This window comes from Argopecten irradians, chromosome 6 (genome assembly GCF_041381155.1).
Source record: "Argopecten irradians isolate NY chromosome 6, Ai_NY, whole genome shotgun sequence".
NCBI lineage: Eukaryota > Metazoa > Mollusca > Bivalvia > Pectinida > Pectinidae > Argopecten > Argopecten irradians.
This window is the reverse complement of record NC_091139.1, coordinates 8,809,254-8,834,941: the sequence shown is the minus strand read 5'-3', so window position 1 is coordinate 8,834,941 and position 25,688 is coordinate 8,809,254. Positions and strand designations below refer to the sequence as shown.

At 36.4% G+C, this 25,688-nt stretch overlaps 1 protein-coding gene across 3 annotated transcripts; it reads left to right on the top strand.

The window, feature by feature from the left end:
• Positions 1 to 7: 7 nt before the first annotated feature.
• Positions 8 to 24,396, top strand: LOC138324902 (uncharacterized). 3 transcript variants are annotated; one of them, XM_069270133.1, is made up of 3 exons: positions 8 to 207; positions 441 to 546; positions 22,564 to 24,396. In XM_069270133.1, the coding sequence occupies exons 1-3, from the start codon at positions 201 to 203 to the stop codon at positions 23,066 to 23,068; spliced, it is 618 nt and encodes a 205-aa protein (XP_069126234.1). In that variant the 5' UTR covers positions 8 to 200; the 3' UTR covers positions 23,069 to 24,396. The 3 variants fall into 3 exon arrangements, with proteins under 3 accessions (XP_069126234.1, XP_069126233.1, XP_069126235.1); XM_069270132.1 differs by lacking the exons at positions 8 to 207; positions 441 to 546 and adding an exon at positions 1,758 to 2,771; XM_069270134.1 differs by lacking the exons at positions 8 to 207; positions 441 to 546 and adding an exon at positions 18,016 to 19,278.
• The last annotated feature ends 1,292 nt before the right edge of the window (positions 24,397 to 25,688 follow it).

The window sequence follows — 25,688 nt, the reverse complement described above, 5'->3', positions numbered from 1 at the left end:
AATGTCATCGAATGCTCATAAAGGTCTTTAAGTGTCTATGTATTCACCGAATGTCAAAGAAGAACGTCATTGAATGTCAATGAACCTTACAGGACGTCAATGAATGTCATTGAACGGTATTGAATGTCACTAGGGTTCCAAGAAAGGTGTCTGGATGGCGTTGAAGTTAAGGTGATCGTACATGCGTTGAAGGTCATTGAATGTCAGGTAAGTTCAGCACATTTTACGGAAGGTCATTGAATGTCATTAATTGCTTTTTAATCTTTGTAAATTAATTGTTTTATTCTTTGCAAATAAACGATTTAAATTGAATGAATTAAACAGTGATGTCAAAAGTTCCAATGACGGTAAAAGTAGTTCTAAATATACAATGCCATAATCACCGATGACGAATGTTTAAAAAACGACAAGATAAAATGTATCCTTGTAAAACATTACAGACGTGTCCTGTCCTATGTTGTCGAAAAGTAGTAAAAATTCTGACGAGTCACTGACGAATCGTAGAAGGGCTGAGAAGCGCCGCTGGGTGTGGCACTGGCTTCACAGGTAAAGTATATATTATCTGCAAACAACATTGCCTATCGTAGCTTTTGTTTTATTTTTTAATTTTCATATTTTCTTAAAATAAATTAATTACGTTTTGACTTAAAAAAACAGGTCTTAAATATAGCTCACCATTGGAGTCTATCATTGCTGACGATCATCGTTGGAGTTTTAAAAAAATACGTATTTCTTCTTCATACAACTCTGTTTGATTATTTTTTCTATTTAAATTTTTATTTGCTACCCGTCTCCCCTAATACCTTACAAAGATACCAATCAATGCCCCTCTTCCATGGTCTCTTTCTTACTTAAAATTTAAACTGAATACTAGTATCACAACATTTTGAATGTCGCATTTAACAATTGTCTCGTTATAAATATGCTTTAAAAGGTATTGGTCATTAAAAAGATAAAGTTCAAATACTTTTTAAGTTTGAATGATACACTACTTTAGAATATCTCAATATCATATATTCATATAGGAATACTTTATGATATATATAATCTACATACATTAGCTAATTGCATAGACAATTAATTATTCATCTTCAGTTAGATTTGATGATAAGCTCCATTTAAATTAAACACATTCAAATTACCATATGATGAAAAACTTTAAGAATTGTAATAATTTTTAAGCATCTTTCTTAGCACTTTGTATATAAGACCTTGATAAGGTGAGTATGCTCCACTGAGTCTATTATCATGAACGTTACGTGATCTACATTTCATTATGTAGAATTATGATCACAACCCCCAACCCCTCAAGTCAATGATGTGATGTGATGTCCTGGCTGATTTAATCTGAATATTACTGAAATTGTTCATTGAGCTAAAACCGATACCCGCCGTTATTGTATGAATAATATCTATTGCTTGAAAGTGAATCAGCTTTGATCCGCTGCTGAGTAAATGGTTAAAAGTAAATTTGCATTTTAAAACGTATACAAAACCGATACACGTCTGTTATTGAGTTTAGAGCGCTTTTGTTGAAAATAAATGATCATTGATCACAAATCAAGTCTCTACTACCTACTTGAAGCTAATTAGCATATAAAATGTCTCCGGTGCTCATTACCGTATCGGATTGCTTAATGAGGATTGACAAGTTTTTCGCATGTCTCGTTCCCAGCAGCTGGGCGGGAGGCCGGAATGAGAACCAGTGTCCCTTCTCTGTTGGTGTCCAACCCGATCTATCGTATCGACCTTGCAATGGAGAGCAATTCGTCAAACGGCGTGTGTTAATATAACGTGTGAGTGGGTTAGGGTGGAGAGTTGGAGCAAACTTCAGAGGGGATTAGTGTATTGCTGCTAAGTACTCGTGCTTTAAATAACAATTGACTGTATTGTTTGAGTAAACAGACATATTCGATTTGATTAATAACACAGGAAAGGTGTTGAAATTGATCTGTCGTATGACCAGGTGTGCGTGTCGTTTTTTTACCTGGGTGACATCGACCGGTGGAGATAATGACCGCAGTGTTGGTATTATTGTTATAAGATCGGGTATTTAGCCAGTGTAGGTACCGACTCTGGACGTATAAGATCTGTAGTCCTCCTAACTAGATGCAGTTACACGTGGAAACTTGAAGTAAAACCTTACGTCGTCTTCGCTTGGACGAACAGACGGACAGTGCAAAAGGAAAATGACGAAGTTTTGGTGAAAATCCATGTACCATTGGAAACAATATTTCAGGAGAGTCAATGTTCGAACTGTTGATTGTTTAATAAGGTGTTCACGGATTAACAGATTAATCACCACTAATCACCTTTGTGATAAGACAGAATCATGAAAATTCAATTGGATAACCCGTAGCATGAAGAAAACAACAAGTTCTAATATGATATTGTCGTGGAAGTAAATGCTCTCGAAACTCCGGGAATACCAAGTCAGTGTCACAGACATAGGTAGATATTCAGGGAAGCCAGTCCCGTTGGCAGACTTCTGTCATTCCAAAATAAACCAAAGGTGAAGAAAGGGTATCCTGACCCGTCACCTTTGTCATGGACCGACTCCCTGCACTGCCTAACAGGGATGTCGTGAGACGATCTGTGGAGACCGACAAGGTTTTCATCAGTCCCGCCTTGCTCAGTGAACTGACTGAGGAAAATCTGTTCGGCGTACAGAGGCTGGATATCAAGTTCTCACCTCGGAGGTACAGGCGGACGGGAGGCTACCTCCCTAAAATAGTCCGCAAGAAGGTCACACCCTTCGCCTTCTTCGAAAGGTAAAGGCTGTTTTATAACATATTTTATTTCATTTTGTGAAAATATAATATTGAGTATACCAGTTACACTATGGAGGGTTTCGTTTGCTATATCTAAATTATAAAATGGATATTTGAAGTTAATCCGTTTTATTTAATCTACAAAATCCGATTTTCTCTTTTACTTAATACAGTTAAACTTGGTATGTGATTAATCTTCAATACAATTTGTTAGCTTTAAAGCACAATACATTTGTAAGTATTGGTCTGTCAAAACATTAATAAACATCGTGTAGATTATCAGTAATAATGACTGATTTCTTTAGTTTGTGTAAGAATGAATGACACCTTTTTATCTTATGTCTGTGATAAAGTCTGATTTTAATGCTAACATCCAATTGATTAACGAGAGTATATCCTATGTGACTCCCAAAAAATATATTTTACTTTTGAGTTTTGAAGCACAAGTGCAATTATCGTAGCTTGTATCCTTTCTGAGAAATCGTGACTTGACTATACGAGGAATATCAGATGGATAATACTATATCACATTCAGTTATCGGAAATTGACGGGAAAGTTTAAATAACGGCTGGAATACAAATGTAGAACTTTAAAATGAGCTACTACAAATCTGCTTCAGGTTTTTCTATTTTCAGTGTTCAATAAGGACACACATTGATTTTAGATATTTTATTTGAATAATCAGTAAAAACAGTAGTTCACTCAAAATGTATTTCTGATTTTGTTCTGATGATTTAATAGTATCAAAACTTTCAGCCTTTATATTTTCCTGATTGATAAAAATCATATAATATAACTTGATATCAAAGGATACTGTGATGATGTGCTACATTTGATGAATCTAATTAACCTAAATCTAATGACGTCATATATTTGTTATTTTGTTACGCTTTCGTTAAAACGTAATCTATTCCGATGAATATCTTTCATAACTCGAGATTTGTCAGGTTAACCTGTAGAGCCAGACTCAAAGATAGACTTTGTTGGAATGCAGAGATTGGCCTTACGATGCTTCATTCTATTGAAATGAGACCTAGAGATTTACTTTTACTTTCTTTTAACCTTGGACAATTTAAAAACCACATTTTAGTGAAGCTTTAATATGTTTTGTCCGAGTTTCATTTTAATTCGAAAATATTCATATACTGTACCGTACTTTCTCTTTTGTATCGTTTCTCACGGTAAAGAAAATAATAATCTAACTATTCAGAAAGCTATCTAGTTCTCCTTAACAATATTTGAGAATTTGTTTCTTATGTTGGGAAAGTGGTACACTGTATATGAGTCAAAGCTGAAATAAATACCATGAACATTGTTGACTTTATGGACTTAGCGGCTGATTCTTTGTATAAGTTGATCAAATTCACGTGTAAGCCTATTCATAATCTTAACATAGATGTAAAAACAGGTTTTTATTAAAAGTTTTTATCACAATTAATTATAATAATATAAAATTCAGGATGTTCTGTTGTATAAAATGTTCAATGTCGCAACATTTGACAGTTACAATGGACAATAAATTAATAAAAATATTTATTAAATCGTTAATAGACGTTTTATGCATGAATGGCCTTCCATATGATATACTATTGAACATGCTGCCCCTCCAATTATCTCCTCCAGTTTGGTCCATTGTCGTACAAATTACGATCGTTTACATTGTAATAAACGCAACACAAAAGCTATTTAAATAAGCTGTACTCTAACAAGGACTTAGCGGCTGCATCGGATCTGTGAATAAACACCTTATCAATACATTATCTATTGAACTATCAAATTAGTTTGTAAATTGGAAACTTGTACACTCATAAAATATTCGATTTTTAGCTAATTTGTGCGGTATTTATTCTATGTGTTATAATTGGCAACGGTGTCGGGTTGTGAGGAGCCGTCCGTATAATCTTTACCTATGCATTGATGTAAATTGTAGGTAATATTTTTTCTTTAATCCCGTATTGTAACGTTTTAACATTTAAGTTTAGTAAAGAAATCCAATATAAAGCGATTTAGTAATTCTATATTAGAGTTTCCCAATACATACTATACTGTTTGTAAATCGGTTAAGTAGATATAGAGTTTATATTGCATAAGTCGATACTGTACATAAATACCTGCCAGATCATATTTCATTGCTTGTCAAACTTCACCAGTTAAGTGGCAGGCGCTTAACGTGTACATTTTATGTGATAAATATGAAAAGGAAGAAGCGACGAAGTAGCATGCGACGAATTACCAGGTTTGGTACAAAAACATCATTTACGTATCACCACACCATATCGTTATTATTCATATCGCTTCTGATTGTTGTATTTAATTCCATTATTGTGTTCTGCCTAAAGCCTCCACCATTTGCATTGCCTGTGTGTGTATTTAAATGATTAAGTAAATAGGTTCGTCAGTCGTTATAGGATTTCACTTCAGTGATTGACTTAACCTTTATCATAGCACGTGTGTTCTGTATCGAGATGTTGTCATTCTCATCAACCGTTTTAATGTCACTGACGAGTCTAGGCAGTAGGATACATAAATTCGCATTTACACTTTACTATTTGGCGTGCCCCGAAACGTTATATATGTTTGGCACGTAAAACTCTTCATTCATCATTCTTTAAATATATGTCAAAAATATCTCCCTCAACCACTTATCCTATATATATGTCAAAAATATCGAGTCGTCGCTCTCATGAAGTTGTATCAGTTTGGAAAGTTTCAGGTTTTTTTCGGTGTGGTCCAGTTGCTAGCGCCTCAAATCACTCATGTTCGCTACCAAAAAACCAGCCATATTACATTCCGTTTCATAAAAATTATATCTACTTCTTTTCATAGCATTACTCATTTAATGGACGTGCTTTCTTTCTATGAAGTGTAATATTATTTGATTAATGGTTATCAAATATTGTCGACATTCTATCATCTTCTATGTTAGACACTTTAGCTAAAAACGATTTATGAATGAATGATCCAGCTTGGTCACGAGGACGTAAACGTGTTTTTGTTTTCTTTCCTCTTTAAAAGAAATAAGTTTCTCGCTGCACGCTAACAACAAGTGCCAATCATCCGTGCGTTCCATTTGCGGATTCGTACCATTTGCACTAAAGTGATACGGCACCGCCAAATGGAACGCGTTTGGATTTTTTCATGATGGCGGCACCCATATGAAAGATACGCTTCGAATATAAAAGCTAAGTATTTTCGGTGTTAACTATGATATGGATATAAAAATAATACCTAAAGAATTTCAGCACACATTGAAATAAACGATCCATGTAATTTTATCGGATATAAATACGCTCTGCCTTGTTTTCAACAAAGAAAACATTCTGGTGACAAACGAAGAATCTCGGGTCCGCCATCTTGGTATCCAGTGGAACGAACCACTTGTACCGGTTCGGTTCGGCTGGTACAGCGCGTTCCATTACAGATACAGCGGGTTCGTACCAGTTGTATCTGCAAATGAAACGCGCGGTATAAGTCTACCTTATGATTGACATAATCCAAAACTCTCTCATTATCTACAGGCCAAAAATGAAAAGAGTGAAGGATAAAGGCATCATTAGTTGAATTCTACATGTGACAAATGTTATTGCATTTTGTAAAAGACATTGTTATGATGAGATGGAGCATAACCGACATTTTTGTAGTCCATAACTTCTATGAAATGTGAATGCCACCATAGTGCACCATATTGATCGAAAATACATCACTAATAGCTTACCTCGATATGTTTTCCTCTACGCGATATGCAATACAAAAAACTGGGTAGTTGTTGATTGTTTTGTCCATGACCTTCCATTGACTGCTATGAGATTGTCTTAAGATCGAAATCGACAAAGATTGCTTTGATGGGTGTTGTTGGTAAAGCCGCAGACGCTTTTTCTTTTCCAACACCTGGTCTTGATAAAAAATTCTCCATGCAGTTTTACAGCTTGTTCCATTGTTGAGTTTGGATTATTGTATATCTTCTCGGCTGGTTTCACGCAACGGTTATGAAGTATCAGTTACTGAAGATAAATTGCATCTATTATGTACTTGAGAATTCGTTCTCTTAGGATTTGTATTGCTGAGCAAGGACACGGGACTACTGAGTTTTTGTTTATGTTAATTGTGTCATGGGGAATGAGCTATGTGTTATTTGAACCATTCAATTAGGTGTCTAAAATGCATCGACATAAATTATAAAGTTACCATTTGTCTTGTGTTCAAACTGGAAACTGGTTTTGCAACGTATCATGTAGATAGATGAATATATATTTAAGCAAAAGCCAATATGAATGCCAACTGGACAGAGGCAAATTCCATGAAGCGCGCTACTGCGCTTGGTAAGGTTACATAGTGGAACTGCAGTGAAAATGTTAATATAGATATATGACTATAATTTGTTTTTGATAGATGACAATGGTTGTGGAATTCTTACTATAACTGTCGAATATCACACACGTTTCACTGATTTGAATATATTGTTGAAACAATACATAAATAAGATACGTCTGTTATTTTGTATTTGGATATTTCATAAGTATGTTGAAAAGAAGACCAAAATATCCACAACAATACTTTGAAATGTATCTGAGGAAGTGACTAGTTGCGACTTTGGTCATTCACGTGGGTGTCTAAATCATTGACATCAAATATGAAAGGTACGTTTACTCATTTCTATTGCCTTTAAGTTTTTGTGGGTTTTTATTTTCTCTGAATAGATAACAATGGTTGTGTAATTCGGAGTTTCTATTTAATGTTTACTATAATTCTGTTCAATATCACAAAAGTTTTACTGATTTACCTGCTGTGGGAGCAATAAAGAAATACGATACTATTGTTATTTTGTATTTGGGTAGCACAGAGTACATATAACAACCATGGAATGAGATAGATAAACCAACATTCCAGCTTAGGGCCTACAGTGCTTCATTAAAAACCTATTGAAATCCTAAATGGAACTGTTTGTCGATTAAATATTCATGTATACATATTTGCTTACTATTTTTACATGATTGTACCTGGGAAAGTGGTTTGTTTTCATTGCTACTTATACATTAATATACCACAATACCAATGCTCTACAATTGCAATAGAATAGAACTGCTCGTGAAAAGCATTGGCAGCTTTCTCTTGCATACAACAGTTTTTTCGGAAATCAATTGTTCTTCTTGATCTGAATACATTGTCAAATTTGTTGAACGGGTCGAGCAGCATCATATAATATTTGGGATTTTTTAAACCAAAAATATGCATTTTGATAGATAATCTTACATGACTGAATGCTTCTAGCTGACGATTCTTTTTGAAATGATACTATTCTAACAGAATCCTGGTAAGTGTTTTGTGTATACAGTTTGAAAAGGTAGCAGACGAATTCATGGAGGAGAGTGATTGTCATGCTGTTGTAGACTATGGCTATTGTGTGCGCCTAGATAATACGGTACTTTGTAGAAAAAAGGTGAAACTCTAGTTTAGAGACTGGCATTATCTTTACAACCCGTCATCTAAAGCCTTACTTTGCTCCGCGGATGTCACAATCTCGCTGTCTTCTTGGGACAGTATTCTTCAAACTGCCGGAATTCCTAGACGTTCGTGAAAAAGGTAAAAACAATGTGACATTATTCATTTGATGGATATTCAAAGTGATAAAATATTGTAATTGTGGTAAATTCAGTACTCTTAGCAGACATGAAGTTGGTATTTGTCTGGTTCTGATATCAAAAACAAAGGTACATGTATGGGTTGTGTTTGTTCTTACCTGGATTGGGTTATTGTTTTGATATTTTTATACTAAAAAAACTGAAAGTTTACTCAAGTTTACAATCGTTTAATCTCAGGACAGGTTTTCTGTGACAAGTACATGCAAACTAGAGTCCATATTTAGGAGTCCAGGTAAGTCGGGGCCAAAAATCAATACCTAGCGTGGTAATTTCGGAAGGAGAGAAATCTATGACTAAAACATGAGTTTTACACAAACCGCTCTACACGTGTAAGTACAAGTGTTTGGATAATGTTTTATGGTTCTGTCGACTCAAGCTGACCAACGTACAGATAGGAAATTTATGGTCTCCACTGATATCGGTATCTTTATTACGTGTTCGGTGTGAGGAGACGTCAGAATGTCCAAATACGGTCCATACAGGACGCTGCCTTTCGTCTTACCGACACCAAAGGTTTCCCACAGGATCAGGTAATAATTCTGTTTACTTCACTTCCGGTTGGATTTGTTAATTGTTCTTGATTTGTTAATTGTATCTTGTTATGAAGAACTGAGTTGAGTTTATTAATTGTTAATTAGGTTGTGTTAATTAAACTTCCGTTAATTGGACTTGAAAGAGAAATTCTCCCTACGACAGTGGTGTGGCGGTATTTCTCTGTCAGCGTGTTATTGTTGCTCTAATTGCGGATGATTTTTCCTGACATCACAATAGCGACTGCTTTAAATATGGGGCAAATTTTGGGTTGTATTTTGTATAGTCTGTATATGGTACAGGTCAGAAAGCTAACTATACATTTAAAACATTGCGAGGTTGTGCTTGATGCACTCTTGACATTGTACGGGTAAGAAAGCTAACCAAACATGTAAAACATTGCGAGGTTGTGCTTGGTGCACTATTGACATTGTACGGGTAAGAAAGCTAACCAAACATGTAAAACATTGCGAGGTTGTGCTTGGTGCACTATTGACATTGTACGGGTAAGAAAGCTAACCAAACATGTAAAACATTGCGAGGCTGTGCTTTGTGCACTAATGACATTGTACGGGTAAGAAAGCTAACCAAACATGTAAAACATTGCGAGGTTGTACTTTGTGCACTAATGACATTGTACGGGTAAGAAAGTTAACCAAACATGTAAAACATTGCGAGGTTGTGCTTTGTGCACTAATGACATTGTACGGGTAAGAAAGCTAACCAAACATGTAAAACATTGCGAGGTTGTGCTTTGTGCACTATTGACATTGTACGGGTAAGAAAGCTAACCAAACATGTAAAACATTGCGAGGTTGTGCTTTGTGCACTATTGACATTGTACGGGTATATTAACCATATATTTCGGTGTGAAGTATTGCAGGATTTGTTTGGCACTGTATAGATATATAGGCTATCAGGTCGGGACCAACTAAACATAACCCAGTACTCAGACGAGTGTTTTTAAATCCCCCTGTATCAAGTTTCCCGGTCATTTAAACAGTTGTTGAACATGAATAGGTTTATATCATTAATTAATTAACCGCATGACCTTACGATGATTATCAATTTGATTTGGGTTTTTTCTTTTTTGTTATTTTAAAAGTGAGAAATGAGTTAGAAACACTTGCATACTATTTGTGAAAGTGTTCGAGTTTGGTGACGCGGTAGAATTGTGAGGGGGCGTTTGATACAGATGGGTGCGGCATTGTATTTAGAGTACAGGAGGGAACTCAGCATGAATAAGGCCGGATTACAATAATTCAGGAGAGGCTACCACTGCCAAGTGTTAACCCGTTATGCATTATGTATTTCTATCGGTATTCTATACACCTTTCACGGCACGTCATATAGTTACGGTACCATGTCACGCTAAACAATAGGCCAAACTCGGACAAAGGGAAATTCATTTTATAGGTTTAAAAACTAGTCAGCGCATCATACAGACCGTAATGCATGTCCTTAGAAAATAAAATGCTGTTTTCCTTGACAAATAGAAGCACCTCGTTTTGCTTTTATGATTGATTTTAGCGTTTTTGTTAAGAAATACCCCCTGGGTGCCTCAAATCAAAGAATTGGAATATAGTACTGGTTCCCACACTTTTGAGATCTCTACACTTGGTGCTATGTTATTTCTGGACAGTGGTTACCCTTACGTCCTACTAGGGTAGGCTCCACCCTCTAAACCCCACCCCCGGGTACGGAAGAGGATTATATATGTGAATCAGAGGTGCGGATTTTAAAGGACTTCATGCTCCGACCCTCCAAAGTTTGGGTGACCCTACCCGGAACGAAGGGGTAAGCACCAAAGGAACAGGTTTCTTTGTTTCTCTCATATCTATTGTGTCACGTATTACGTTTTGATGTTTATAAATGCTTGTAATAAGATAAGATATTGATAACTGTTTACAATTCATTACCATGAGATTACTAGTATGAGATATGTTTACTTGAACAGATAAAGTACTAATCAATATGTAAACAGCACTCGGCCTTTCTATGATTATAATTACATCATGTCCATATTTTGAAAGGAGTAAATGCTTTTCATTTTTGCAAAGTTAAAATGATGTATTTTCAATTCGAAATTGCACCGAATAATTGATTTGTCATCTAACCCTGCAGTGATGCTGGGAACAACAAAAGTCTGCTTCATCCGCTTAGGACTCGTCAGTAAAGTTTAGAGACTTGAAAGAAGGTTCTTCTTAACTCGCATCGTTTTACCGTAGAGTTAGCATACATCTACTACAGTCGTCCCTTTCGGACTGTTCAATTTATCAGTAATATTAAGGACACCACACAACTGTTTTGTCTTTTTAGAACTCGTCAGTTATCGTTTTGGACACAAACAGCTGTTGTGTCTTCCTAGGACTCTTCAGTGATGTAAGAGACACCATACAGCTGTTTTGTCCCTCAAGGACTTGTCAGTGATGTTAGGGACAACATACAGTTCTTTTTCCCCCCTAGAACTCATCAGTGATGTTAGGGAAACCATAAGCTGTTTTGTGTATTTCTAGAACTTGTCAGTGATGTTAGCGACAACATACAACTTTTTTGTCTTTCTAGAATTTGTCAGTGATGTTACAGACACTATAAGCTGTTTAATCTTTCTAGGACTTGTCAGTGATGTTTGGCTTAGCTTTTTATCTCCTTTAGTAAAACTATCATTATGTTAGGGACATCTTACAGATTTTTTTGTATCTTTAGAACTTGTCAGTGATGTTAGGGACACCATAAGCTGTTTTGTCCCTCTAGAACTTGTCGGTGATGTTAGGGACACCATACAGCTGTTCCGAACATTGTATTTTCAGAAGTCTTTATTTCTTTAGAACTATCACTATGGACGTGACCAGTTTGTAGTATAAAACCCCTATATAAACCTACTTCCAATATCAATATGTTAGTCTGTGTTACTTAATCCTACTTAAACATTTACAGAAAACGAAATTTCACGATCGTTTAAAATGTGAAGCATTGATCCCCTTTACTGTGTAACTTTCAAAGATAGAATGCCAAATGTGTTCAATTAAACTCATATTTACTAATCGACACAAGATTTAGCCATGTTTGCCTTTAATGAAACCAGGCAAACTCGCCATACCATGCACAACCTCTGGTTATCCGACATTTCATTACATATCTTATCAACATAAATACACCTATTAGTCGCTTACCTGTAATAAATGGTCGTGTACCTCAAATTTCTACGAGTTTTACTGCATGCTATTTACTACGTCTTATTGGAAAAGGAAAGGTCTAGGCCAGAGAAAACACACGAGTTTGATTTGTTGTGCTGACTTTGTAGTGTATCAGTACAGATATACTTTTGTATTTGTTAGTTTTACCCCATACTGTCCTATTTCAACAGATAATCAATCAATTTAATTGATCAATGCAATTACTCTGATTTATATTATGTTGTATGAATTTTGTAAAAACGTAGAATATAATTGGCCTTAAAACCAAAGTAATAAAGTTAATTAAATGAAATCACACCTGAATTTGGTACCGGGAGGTTCTCGGACGAGCGCCAGGCTGTTCCAGCACCTAACCATTACACAAGGCGGATATAGATGTGACCCGCGATGTTTCTGCTTCAGTAACGAAACAGCAAAAGCTGTTTTGTACGATTTAAATGTTTCCTAAGAAATCTGACATTTGAAGTTTAGATATGGATCCGTTCATTATGTGGTCCTGCTATGTGTAACACGTTAATGTATAACTATTACATAGGTGAACAGGTAGACTCTCACCCACCATCGTCTGTGGTTGTCGTCTGGAAACGTGTTACAGGTATTTATACTTACTGATAGTCGATTTCATTTAGAAGTTCACAGAATGACTAGAACGACGAGGTAAACAATCACACCATGCCATTTGTATAGTCTTGTCATATAATGTCATTGTCGATTTTCATTGCGGATGTCGTTACTTTCATCGTCGTTGTTTTGTTGTTTCGGCTCATTGTCAGTTCGTTGCTACATTGTTTAGTTAATGTGATGGTCGCCGTTAATGTGTCTGTTGCTGCTGTTACTTTCATGTTCGTTGTTAAAGTCATTGTGTCGTTGTAATTGTCGTCTGTAATGTCATTTTCATCGTCCTTTCCATGATGTTGTTGTTTTCGTCTTGTTGTTGGCGTCATGTTGGTATTTATTGTACAGAAGGCGTCTGTAACTCATACCTGATGATCCTATCGTATATCCATTAAGACAATTAAATATGTTGAATCAATCAATCAATGGTCATTGACATTGTTGTATACGTAGATATTTTAATGTTGGTGGCGGTTTCTGTCAGAGAATTGTACCTTTTCCTGCAATGTAATGATCTTTTATAGATATTTAATTCGTGATAAAAATTATTGAAGAATGATTCATTGCAATATGTTGCTCTACGAAGAGTTCAAATGGCAATATCATCTCCATCAAAACTTCCCATGCATCTCACAAATGGAAGAGAGATGGGGGTGTTTCTCATTTGAGAATGCGAACACAACCTAGGCCTAACTTTGTATGGCGTATGTCGTCACTAAAGCAGAAGAACCCTCTACTTGTAGAAAGTTATGCAGAGTTCCAGTGCTTGGTTAACGTCCGTACAGCTTTTGTTTTGTAGTTGGTGTTGTTTGTTCCTGATCTGTCGATTCATAGATAAATTCTTCTAACAATGATATGATAGAATAGTTGAAGTTCCGAGATGGGAATTCCGCAGAAAGCTTGCTAAACCCATCCTCATGTACAATAAGGTCATCGATTATCGGCGGACTTTTATACCATGACAGATCCGTGAATAATTCATTAAAACACGTAATCTGAGTCTACTAAACCTGATATAAGATTCTAGTGGAATATATACCAAAATAGACACCAAAAGGTCCAGGGTAAAAAGAATCAAGATAAGTTAGTCATGATGTGGTCATTATACCAAGAGTGACAAACAGCACCAAGTTCTGACTATGGTAGCTTATGTTTGACCTACATAATTAGCCAAGTATAAATGAAAGTTCCGACACTGGTTATGTAAAACCTATCTAAAAAATGTGTTATTTTCATCATACGAAACAGCATTATGATTTTTTTTTGAAAGAAATGTGTTCTAAAAGACCGAAACAGCTGCATGATGGTCTTCACATAATTGGGTTCTAGAAGGAAGAAACTTTGTGTATGGTGTCTTGCATTATTTAGTTCTAGAAGGAGGAAACGTGGTATTATGGTCTTTGATGATTATTTCCTTTTGAAGGAGGAAATAGATGTATATAGCCTGTATGATGGTCTTTGCATTATTTTTAGTTTTAGAAGAGGAATCATGAATATGCTGACCTTTGCATTATTTTAGTTCGAATGAGAGAACGAAACAACTGTATGATGATTTCGCAAAATTGAGTTTTGAATGAATGAGAAACCGGCTGTTTTATGTTCTCTGCATCATGAAGTTCTTGAAAGACGTAACAGCTGTATGATGTATGAGCGACATTTTGTCCCAGTATGAAGAAATAATGATACTTTGCCTTTTGCATCATAATGTCCTACTAAGTATAAAACAGTTGAATGAGTTGGTTAATGCATTTGGTTTTTACTACTAGCCTCAAATATTCATTATACTAACGCCAACATCACGTTGATATACCAAAGTCAAGGTCATTGGCTGATTTATAGCGTTCATGTTTCCGTAAATGGTATATATATACGTAGTTACCTCGTATTGCAGTGAGTTTATTTGTTGTTATTTGTGCACTGTATCTATGCACCTTAGAACGCTGATTCCAAAATGAATGTGTTTGGCAACTTTTTGCAACCTCTCCATTAATTGCACTTCATGGTCTCAAGACCAATTGAGATAGAGTAGACGGTTTATCGACTCGTGTTGTAGTGAACACGTGAGTAATGGACCGTCCGGTCTATAAGAGTGATCAGTTACGTCATTAGCTACATTTATATCAACGTTAAGGCGTAACACATGCTCGTATAACCATTGAATACAGGTGAGCGAGAATCAAACGTTTATATTCTATCTCGTTTTCCTGTACCTGTATGAACTCTAAATAAATAATTCCCGAACATTTAATTAAGGCATGTTTGGCACAATTTGTAAGGATGTCATTTGGTGCGATATACCATACTGTCAATTCTGCCGGACATATATATGTACCTGAAGAGGTCAATTCAGGTCAGTCCCCAGGGCTCGATACTTTACTGTCGATAGGACCAATCTTACCTGATGATAGTAGATCAAGGACCAATCGATTTCTCAATAGATATCCCATGCGGCCGCGCGGCGTGGAAACCGCCATGTTTGTTCTGTAATGGGCTTAACAGCGGAAGTCAATATCAGTGTTATTCTTACACAATGTAATACGGTCAATATTCAATAACTGTACTTATGATCTTTGTGGACGATTGGCTTACGTTAGGTATGAGGATAATGACACAGGACGGATGCCACTAGCTCTGATTTCCGGATCCCGGTCGAAATAATAAAATGAATACGAAATGGCTGATAAAGCACGAATGGATGGCGAATGGCCACCGTATTAAATCAAACAAAGCAAACTAAGTATATTGTATAGTACATACTGAATATTAACGGCTGGAAAACAGTAAATAAATAATGAAAACGTTTGTACAATTGTAACTCCGCATGTGGCAATATGTCAGCAGTACGGGTAGATATATGCTAGCTTATATGTTGTCAGTCGTGAACTTTTAGGGGTTTAATTAACCTGAAGGATACAAAACCGTCATTCATTTCAGGAAAAAAATTCTGAAAACTCGGTCGTGATTTAATTGCACCAAGGTTTTAAATATGATTGATATCGCCTACTTGTGCAGAATCTCATCTCTGGCACCAAAAATGTGCTACCTTGCTGACTTGATCTTTTCTCGTGATGTTTCGTTATGTAATGTTTTAAAAGTAATGACACATTATTTTTCACCTTGTAGTACTAGTATTTGTCAAGTCGTTCTTCAAGGGAGTGTATCAATAGGATATGATCTACTGGGTACGCTGCAGCATGCTAGCACTACAATACCATGAATACAGTCTGCAACAATCACAAGTCTTGGTCCCCATTCCCCATAATAAGTACACAACTGACGGTTGTTTTGTGATCGCATAAATTTTATTAATCTATTTATTTTTTTCAAACTCGAATATTATATAAAGAATAACATTCATCGTGAAAACTTTGAAGAAAAAAAAACAAACAAAAGCAGCAAATAATTATTTACAAAACTGTACAAATTCAAGTCCTGATTTAAAACTAACTGTCGGCAACAATCACAAGGTCCAGTGCCCAAAATAACCACACAGATGACGGCTGTTGAGGGAACAAAGAAAAACATAGCTCCAAATTATAAAACGAAAATGTCACCGATTCACTTTTCCGTCTTTGCATATTACAGATTTACCTCCCTTGTGGGTAGATATCGATTGTTACGTCATTATTTTGTGAGCGTTTTCTCCAAAAAGTATGACGTTACGCTCGCAAACGCATGACGTCACAATAAATACCTACCCACAAGGGCGGATAACTCTGTAATACGCAAATACACAATAGTTTTGTAATACGTCTTAAGATATTTGTTCTGTAAGTTATCAGACCAGAGAGGAATTAATTCTATTAGTAGCGTCTTCTAAAACATCTGTGGTCGTGCGTGTCTACCGGCACGTGTGTTGAAAGGCTGGATAAATTGAATTTAATCAGCAAGAATTATTCACATTTTATCAAGCAGAAGTTTGTATTGTCAGGTTAAATATCAATTTACCCGTCTTGTAAAACACACATACCGGTGTCGTTGAAACACAAGAGAGAACAAAGGAATAGTAATCATTTGGAAAACCTTGGCACCAGCAGAGGCCATATTGTATTTAGACCCATATATAACTCGAGAAGGTCCAAATAGGCTACTATTTTTGGAATATGAATTCAAACAAAGAATAAAAACTCAATCAATAGCGGCCATCAATCTTCACAGATTTATTGAAATTGAATAAGTAATATCATCAATGTCATACTTTTTTTTTACAAAATGATATTTCCACACATAATTGAGTAATGGGATACATAATGATAGGGCAGTCTAAAGGATGTTTTCTCTCTATAATTTGCGTCCAAAGAAACGACAACAACGAAATAATCAATGAACATACGAAGCTAATATGATTAATTAGTATATCTAATAATTACAAATATTGATTGTGAAACCCGAGTCCGATATCACGATGTTCAATGAAATCACATATTTCTTGGCATTTGAGCGTCCAGTGTAATATAGGATATTGCAATCGACTTGAACTGTTCATCGAAACCATATTTAATTTCAACCAGAACGAAATCGAAAGCCATATTTAAATTGCCAAAGACGTTGTTCTTCTTACATATGTGAAGCAGTGCTTCCTTGACACCATCTTAATTTTGGTCTCGAGCGGATCGTGTGACTCTGTGAGGGAGGTTCCTGATTCTCTCCCCTGGTCGTCACGCTGCAGAGTCCGAACAAAATGATAGTTACTGCTCCTACATAGAGCCTGCGTACCATCGTCTGACAATATTGTAGGTATGATGTGACTGGTATGAGGTACTGTCTTCGGCAGTGTGCTTCAGTGAGATAGCACTATAATGTAGACAAAGAGTTTCGCTATCACATCGAGACACATTATCAACATACTGCAGTGTCCAAAAACATAGTTGACGTCAGTAAGTCTATAAATTACGGGCGTATTCCCTGGAATATCCCCATCGGGTCGGGTGTGTTTCGGATGCTTATATATGCCCGGAGCTGGTTTAATGAAGGATTTATTCTTGATTAACATTCTATTAACACCAGTTAAGTGATCTTGTCATGATTTATGTGTCAGACAGATACATAATATATGGGTATCGATAACAAATATAAGACATCACCTCAATAACAAACTATACGGGGCCTAATTCCGCGGGTATCGAGTTCACATTGCCGCGCGAAACAAAACCACTCCAATTCATTTGTTCTAACAAAATAGCAGTGTTACTTCGTACACCGGGAATAATGCACAATTAGCTTGTGATATTTATAGGTATTTATAGACTATTTGAAGTTGTTATCGAATGCCCCCGAGAGACAAGACTACGTACATACAGTAGATTAAAGGTGCTTTTTGATTTATTCTATTGATACAGTCGTGAACAATGGCCATTTTAGCCCAGTTTATTGTGGCAGTTACTCATAGGATATATACTCTACGCCGACACCTCAGGTGGAGTTTGTAATAAGTAGCTCGGATAACCGGGTGCTTCGTTCCGGAGGGACTTCCATTTATATTAGTTCCAAACCTTTTGAAAGGACTTTTGTATTCCTGACATTGGTCTACCTGTACAGGTGAATGGAAACTGATAAAGTGACTTTGTGGAATCAAGTGGGGGATTAAGGGTAATTGACATGAACAGGTGTCGACAGAATAGTAAATTAAAAGTCGACATGACCCAAGATAGTTAGATACAAAGATACAGATTTGTAAGGATAACAAAGCTGGTCAATATAGGCGAAAAACTTAGTTCTATACGGAACTCAAACCCATTGGGCGATGCTCAGGAAATTATCATTCAAAACAGGATTTGACGTTGAGCTTAATATGGCTTTGCTTGCTACTTGTCAGATTTGTGACTTGTTCCTTGGGAGTATTGGAAATTGTTGGACAGGATCCTTATAATATTTGTTGAATGAAAAAACTCCTCAAGACATTCCTGAGCTCATAATGATAGAAGCCTGTGGCAGCTTCTTATCGAACGCCGCAGATCTCTTCTAAGAAGGAACTAATCCCAGGAAAAATTCGCCTCGCGTAAACGTTTGTGTAGTTTACCAAAGGAGTGCGAGAAAGTGTGGATCTCATTCTTAACGAAGAGTTGTTCTGTTTGATTTTTTCCACGGACAATTTCCTTATTTGAGTTGATACAATGACTGTGGGGTAACAAAATTCAGTGAAAGGTTGTTGCTTAAATGGACCGTTGGTGATTTGCTGAGTTTCAAAACTGAACATTGCTTTATGAATCGGAACTGTCTGACCTAATTGGGGACCATTCCGCTTGTACAAGGATAGGGTGTTGTGACTTGATGTATAGTTCACGGATGCATACGTTTTTTCTTACACTTTGGCTAAAATATTCATGATATGATATCTTAGTGACATTTTGGTGGTATTCAATGGCCACCCGCCATTTATGAATTCCCACACGGACATCTAAGTTGTCGTCTGCTTGTGGTAGCTATCCACAAATGGCGTCTATACATAGAAGGCGTACCAGCAGTGGTTTCTGTCTGTTGTCTGCGAGACTAGCAGTCGTAGACAAAGATCCGTCCTCCAAAAGGTCAGTGATGTGTTTTCAAGATGTCATTACCCCAGTGGTATTCTTCAATAAGAATTTGAAAGTTTATGATAATATGTCAATCAGTCAAACTTTGCAGGGCAGGTTCGTCTAACGCCATAGCGATGAATATTGAAAATGTAATAGTCTTGTCCCTTTGACCATTGCCTCCTCCGTGAAGATATTGTTGCTAGCCAAGACTTCAGATTACGTTACACTCTTTGTAGACTGTAAAATGATCATTTGTCTTGATGTCATTAGGGATAAAACTGTGAGATGCCCTTGGTTATACGACATTGGTCTCTGGTTGGGAACAAATGTCTTGCCTGGTGAGCAAGCAGTATCCGTATCTATTAAGGCAGGGGTAATTTTGTTTCTCTTGGTTATTTCATGTAACAACTGGCATATATAGTATATGAATTTTTTTGGGTATGTGATGCCGTCATTGCATGATCGCGAAATTGCGACCATTGTTTTCCCTCTTGCAGACATATCATCTTGGGCATTCTTATATTAAATCCTTAGTGACTGACAGCTAGCGTATCTTCACTTTTAGACTTTACAATCCCCTCTTCAGAACACATATGAAGACACAACAAGCAAGCTTATAGTGACATCTTTAATGACAATAGAACATAGAGTAAGAGAGTTGTTCATCGGACGTGTAGTAAACGAATCGCCAAAATAAGCTAACGACAAAATCGACACAATATAGATATTACTTAAATTGATTTGATGAGTACTAACTTACAAAAACAATGCAGTATAGATCCCATAGGAGTTTGTTTATTGATTTATTGTCCCCCTATAAAGGCAGGTGTTTCTTGGATACCTATCTTTGTTTTTATCATTTGATCTTTAACAACACAGCTTGGTCTGTTGGCTTCCCTAGTATGATGGGTTTTTTCTGACTCTATCGGACCAATAAGGACCATTATACTTGTCTGATCTGTATACACATTAACTGCAATCTCCTCTGTCGCCTCAGATACACACTCATTACAAACTAACACCTTTTGATCAGAGACCTTTGTCTTGTTTTAAAATTCTGTCGACTTATGACGTAGTTTATTTAGATAAAATCACGGTAGTTGAACACAAATGTAACTCCTATTTTGTTTGTAATTGTGTATCGCGCCTTCTAACTAATGTGTTTACACACAGTCTGTCATTGGCACGCATTGGCTATCTTTCTGAACGCCACTTTCGTGTATCAAGGTCAAGTGAAGCTCAGACTCACGTTGGTTCTGTCAAAGTAACTAGACTTTTCAACTAGTACTGTCAAAATATAGTGCTGTCAAAGTAACTAGCACTATCACAGTATTTAGTGCTATCAAAGTCTGTCAAAATAAATAGTACTGTCAAAGTAACTTGAACTGTCAAAGTAACTAGTACTGTCAAATTAACTAGTACTGTCAAAGTAACTAATACTTCAACTTGCATTGTCAGATAATACTGTCAAAGTAACTAGTACTGTCAAAGTAACTTGAACTGTCAAAGTAACTAGTACTGTCAAATTAACTAGTGCTGTCAAAGTAACTAATACTTCAAACTTGCATTGTCAGATAATACTGTCAAAGTAAGTAGTACTGTCAAAGTAACTTGTACTGTCAAAGTAACTAGTACTGTCAAAGTCTGTCAAAGTAACTAGTACTGTCAAAGTAACTAGTACTGTCAAAATCTGTCAAAGTAACTAGTACTGTCAAAGTCTGTCAAAGTAACTAGTACTGTCAAAAGCTGTCAAAGTAACTAGTACTGTCAAAAGCTGTCAAAGTAACTAGTACTGTCAAAATCTGTCAAAGTAACTAGCACTGTCAAAATCTGTCAAAGTAACTAGTACTGTCAAAATCTGTCAAAGTAACTAGTACTGTCAAAATCTGTCAAAGTAACTAGTACTGTCAAAATCTGTCAAAGTAACTAGTACTGTCAAAGTAACTAGTACTGTCAAAGTCTGTCAAAGTAACTAGTACTGTCAAAGTCTGTCAAAGTAACTAGTACTGTCAAAAGCTGTCAAAGTAACTAGTACTGTCAAAAGCTGTCAAAGTAACTAGTACTGTCAAAATCTGTCATAGTAACTAGTACTGTCAAAATCTGTCAAAGTAACTAGTACTGTCAAAGGTCAAAGCCTGTCAAAGTATCTAGTACTGTCAAAGTAAACTTCTATTCAATTTTTTTCTTTGTCAGAATATTTAAGAAATGTGTGCCTAAAACTTAATATAAGCACTTGGTCAAACATGAAATTGATATTTATATGTGTGACTACTAAGATAGCCTAAAGACGGAATTTTTATAATAACTTATTATCAATACCGCTGTGTACATAATATGATCAGTTTACTTAGCCGATGAGGAGTGAAATATGCTGTTTGTATTCCTAACAAAATCATAATCTGTGATGTCAACAAAACTAATGAATTAAATGATACATAAAATAGATTGTGAAAATTCGAATAAGTTGCATAGATATTCCACTTTGGCATTTCCTGATGTCATAAATGTCATTAAATGAAGCATGAACTGTCTGGAAACATAATGTTATTTATTCTTTCGTAAACAATGTGCATGTATATACTATTGTTGTCCTAATGGTGTTTCATAAGGCAATATACCCGTGATTTTAGTGTGTGTAATACCAACATGGAGACTTATCACATTAGTGGGAAATGAGGAGAAATATGTCGCTGGTGTGATATATATGATTTACCTGTGTAAGTTCATTCCTGGACTACCAACGACTCCGACATTCTACAACAATAAAGTTGTATAGTGTAAACAAACAGACCGACTTTGTTATCCACTCAAAATCAAGTGTTGATATTTATTGGTACTCCAGACGTTTACGGAGTACTTAAATCATACACATCATGGTCTATACCAATGGTAGAGTTTATATACCTGTCTAACGCTCGGCGTTTCATGAGTGAGACAACTGCTCTTTCTGTTGCCCGGTTCCATAATATGGGTTGGCTGTCTTGCTGGCCGTCTTTGGCAGTAAACTTTCATGAGGCATCACTATAAATAATACACAATGTACGAATCAATTAAAGTCTCAAAAAGCACATCCATTATAAAATGTTTGTAATGACCATAACGTTGGAAATCACATTCAGCCCTTACAATCACAATGCAAACACGTCCTTGAGAAAATTTGCCAAGTTCCCGTTTGCTTTTTATCAACCTTGATGCAGTCAACGGTGTCACTTACAATCCTGTTATGTGATATTATGTTGTTATTTATATTATTGTTTATATCGTTATTTATGTTATTTTTTTTATTGTTTGTTGTAGGGCGATGGACTGTTCCTCCCAAGACGGCCTTGACTTCCCTGACGATGCAATAGACAAGGTTGCCAGGGCCAACTCCGTCAGGCTAGAGTCTAGCGGAATTCTACCGGAAGTGCGCGCGTCGCCATGTCCTATGCATAGTAAATTTGACAAGAAAACTGATCTTATGTATATGTCGAACCATCATGGCGGTTCTCCTCCCCAATATGTGAAAAAGAACGGGAAGGTACGAAAAATGGTGTCGAACTCTTCATTAGACAATGATTTCAGTGCTAACAAGGAAGCTAGAGAGGATCTGGCAATAGTCGGGAGACTGCCCAGTAAGACTTCACTTCCCGCCAATATGCCTTCCAAAGAATTTGTGATGACATGGCTTATGTATGGTTCGGAACCTGGAAGCGGAAATCACTTTCCAGAACTTGTAAAAAGTGACAGTTCTGCAAAGAAATCCCGGAACAAACCCGCTATCAGAAAAGGGTCTACAAAAGACCTTTCTTTTGGTGAATGATGTAGAACTTGGAGATTATTGCTGAAAAAAATTGGAATATAAATTATCATTCATTCGCTTGTGATTGGGCTGATACCCATACATACAATAGAACCAGTGGATGGTGTTACGTATGTCATATGGAACATTTTCCGGGAAATACTTGGAATTATCCGGCAGTTCTTAGATGTACAAGACGGGAGGAACAATATATCTCTCAACTTACGCGTGAAAAACTTCTAACATGAGGTGTTGTTTCTTCATACGAGACAAATCAAATAAGTGCTAAAGATAGATCTCTTATAACCACCACGTTATGTGATAAACCAGAAGTCTTTCACATTTATAACGTCCAATGTTGAATAATTTGTTATTTATATTTTAGCGACTACTCGCGTCAAACACTATTGACTTCCTGTCCATGTGATCAATTTGATTAAGTTTTAGACGATCCTAGCCTGCGGTTGTGATTATTTGCGCAAATGTTGGTGCGCCAAAAAACTTTTCCTTTATGAGGCTTGCGGCGCCTTCTCGTGGCGCCTACTGTAAACCACGTTTATGTTTGCGTCCGCTGACGAACAGATTTTGCGGAAATTAAGCGCCCCACAAGGTGTTATTCGTGTACCAACAAAGCTGTATGTCGCGAAGTCATATCGCAGTAATGAATAATAGGCGTAAAAACGCAAAACATTGTCACCACAAAAATAAGCTGGTGCGCAGTATTTCAGATACCATTGCTACATTTACCTGTTGGAGGTTCATGAATAAATGCTTTTGTTAATACTCCTTACATCTGCTCTGTGTAAATTAAGGTACGAAAATTACGCTATGCAACGAATCAATTCATCTTAGGTAAAGCTGCAAAGGTATAAAGCCCAGTACTAGTTGGAAATGATAAGTTAGATAAACCCTATACAGCTTTCCTTTTACATTTGTTATTTTGAAATGTTTTTCACGAAATATTCCATCATTTGTAAAAGCTTAAGCTAGCCTTGTGGTTTGAACAACGATCACAGAAACACAACTGGGCATGTATAATAATGAATGCTATAATAAAGCTGTCTATTCATTATAATTGTCTCATGTGTCACAGTTAAATCAGCATTGTCTTTGCTATCTGACAAGCCCCGTTTTCCTGTCTTAATTGTCGAATTTATGTGGGAATCTGAAAATAGAACAAGTACGGTATGTACGAATCCGAGATCTCCCCTTTACCTCAACACCCCTTTCTCCAATACATGCCCCCATGGAATAAACCCAATTAAATGTAATGTAGGAAGAAGGTAATATCTTGATCGAGAGAAACAAAGACTTGAATTGTTTGTGAATAAATCCTGAGCAATTTCAGATCTGGTTGTATTTTGTTATACACTGTTAAAGGGGATTCGCTGGCATGTGTATCCATTGTGAAAACACCTGGCCATAGCACATTAGAGACCCCCAATCACCGAAAGAAGCAGACAGACGTAGATGCGTCAGGGATAACATATACGGGAAGGCCAATCAGGGTTTAGGGGAGCTTTGATTACACCTTGGTACTTTATGCACCTGTGTTTGAGAGACGAAAGAAACATACCACCAGAATTGAACTTCATTATACATAGCAACTAAAATCGTTTTTTATAAATATCAATATTTTTAATACATATGTCACGCGGTTTATGACTTCCTATTCGGACCATTTTTGATGTTATTTATTTGTTTTAATCTACTCGAACATAAAATCGATCTTTCTAAATATCAATAAGTTGTTTACAATACATATTTTGTATATTATCATTTTGTATTACTTGTATATTCACTTTAGGCTAGGTTTGGAAGTGTAGAGTTGGATATTTCTCCGCTCCGCACCCGACTGTAATAAATCAGTATATAGAAAATATCATCTTTTGGATTATCCTTTTTCACAGACTACATTAGAGCTATTTCCCCAATACACTAGCTATAGCTCTGTGAAAGTTGGTGTGAGAATCTCCGGGCAAGTCCACTTTTTAGCTGGGGCTACGATACGGTCGCTCATTACTAAGACTTGATATCCGTGCAAGGGACATACAATGTTTTACAAATGGAGAACTGGATATTTCACCAGGGTAAAATGCACATGTTAAAACCCTAGCCATGGACTTTGCCAGCGTTTTGGGACACTACCTCAGATGAACTATGGAGGACCAGTTTTAAGTGAGTGTAGAAAATGTGGAAGAGGTGGAATTCTTTATTCAGACCATCGCTTTTCTTGTCCCGCTAAAAATGTGTCGTGTTTTAAGTGCGGAAATCTTGGACATTTCTCAAGAATGTGCTTCAAAAAAAGTGATACGAGAGAAACGTCAACGCTCGGAAATGTCCGGCAGTGAAAAGTAGCAATAAAACAAAGTCCCGCGCTAAGAAGATAAGAGATCAACAGAGAATTAAAACTTTCAGATTAAAAAGGGAATTTTTCGCCTCTGCACCCTTTGCATCTGTTTCCAATGATGAGCTGATCAAGATGCAAACTAAACCATGTAGTGGACAGACAAGTGAAACATCCAAACGGGCAGGTAAAAGCAGATCAACGTTTCTTAGTGACAGGTGCCATGTGCTAAATGACGGAAAAGGAAAAATTACTGAAACTTGTCAAGTCTCTCGAAACAAAGTGTGAACGATT

What these genes read in the sequence shown, in the direction of transcription:
- LOC138324902 (XM_069270132.1), top strand. Translation starts at nt 2,548, where the DNA reads ATGGACCGACTCCCTGCACTGCCTAACAGGGATGTCGTGAGACGATCT. An exon ending in CCCTTCGCCTTCTTCGAAAG is followed by an intron (nt 2,772 to 22,563) that starts GTAAAGGCTGTT and finishes TGTTTGTTGTAG; the next exon opens with GGCGATGGACTGTTCCTCCC.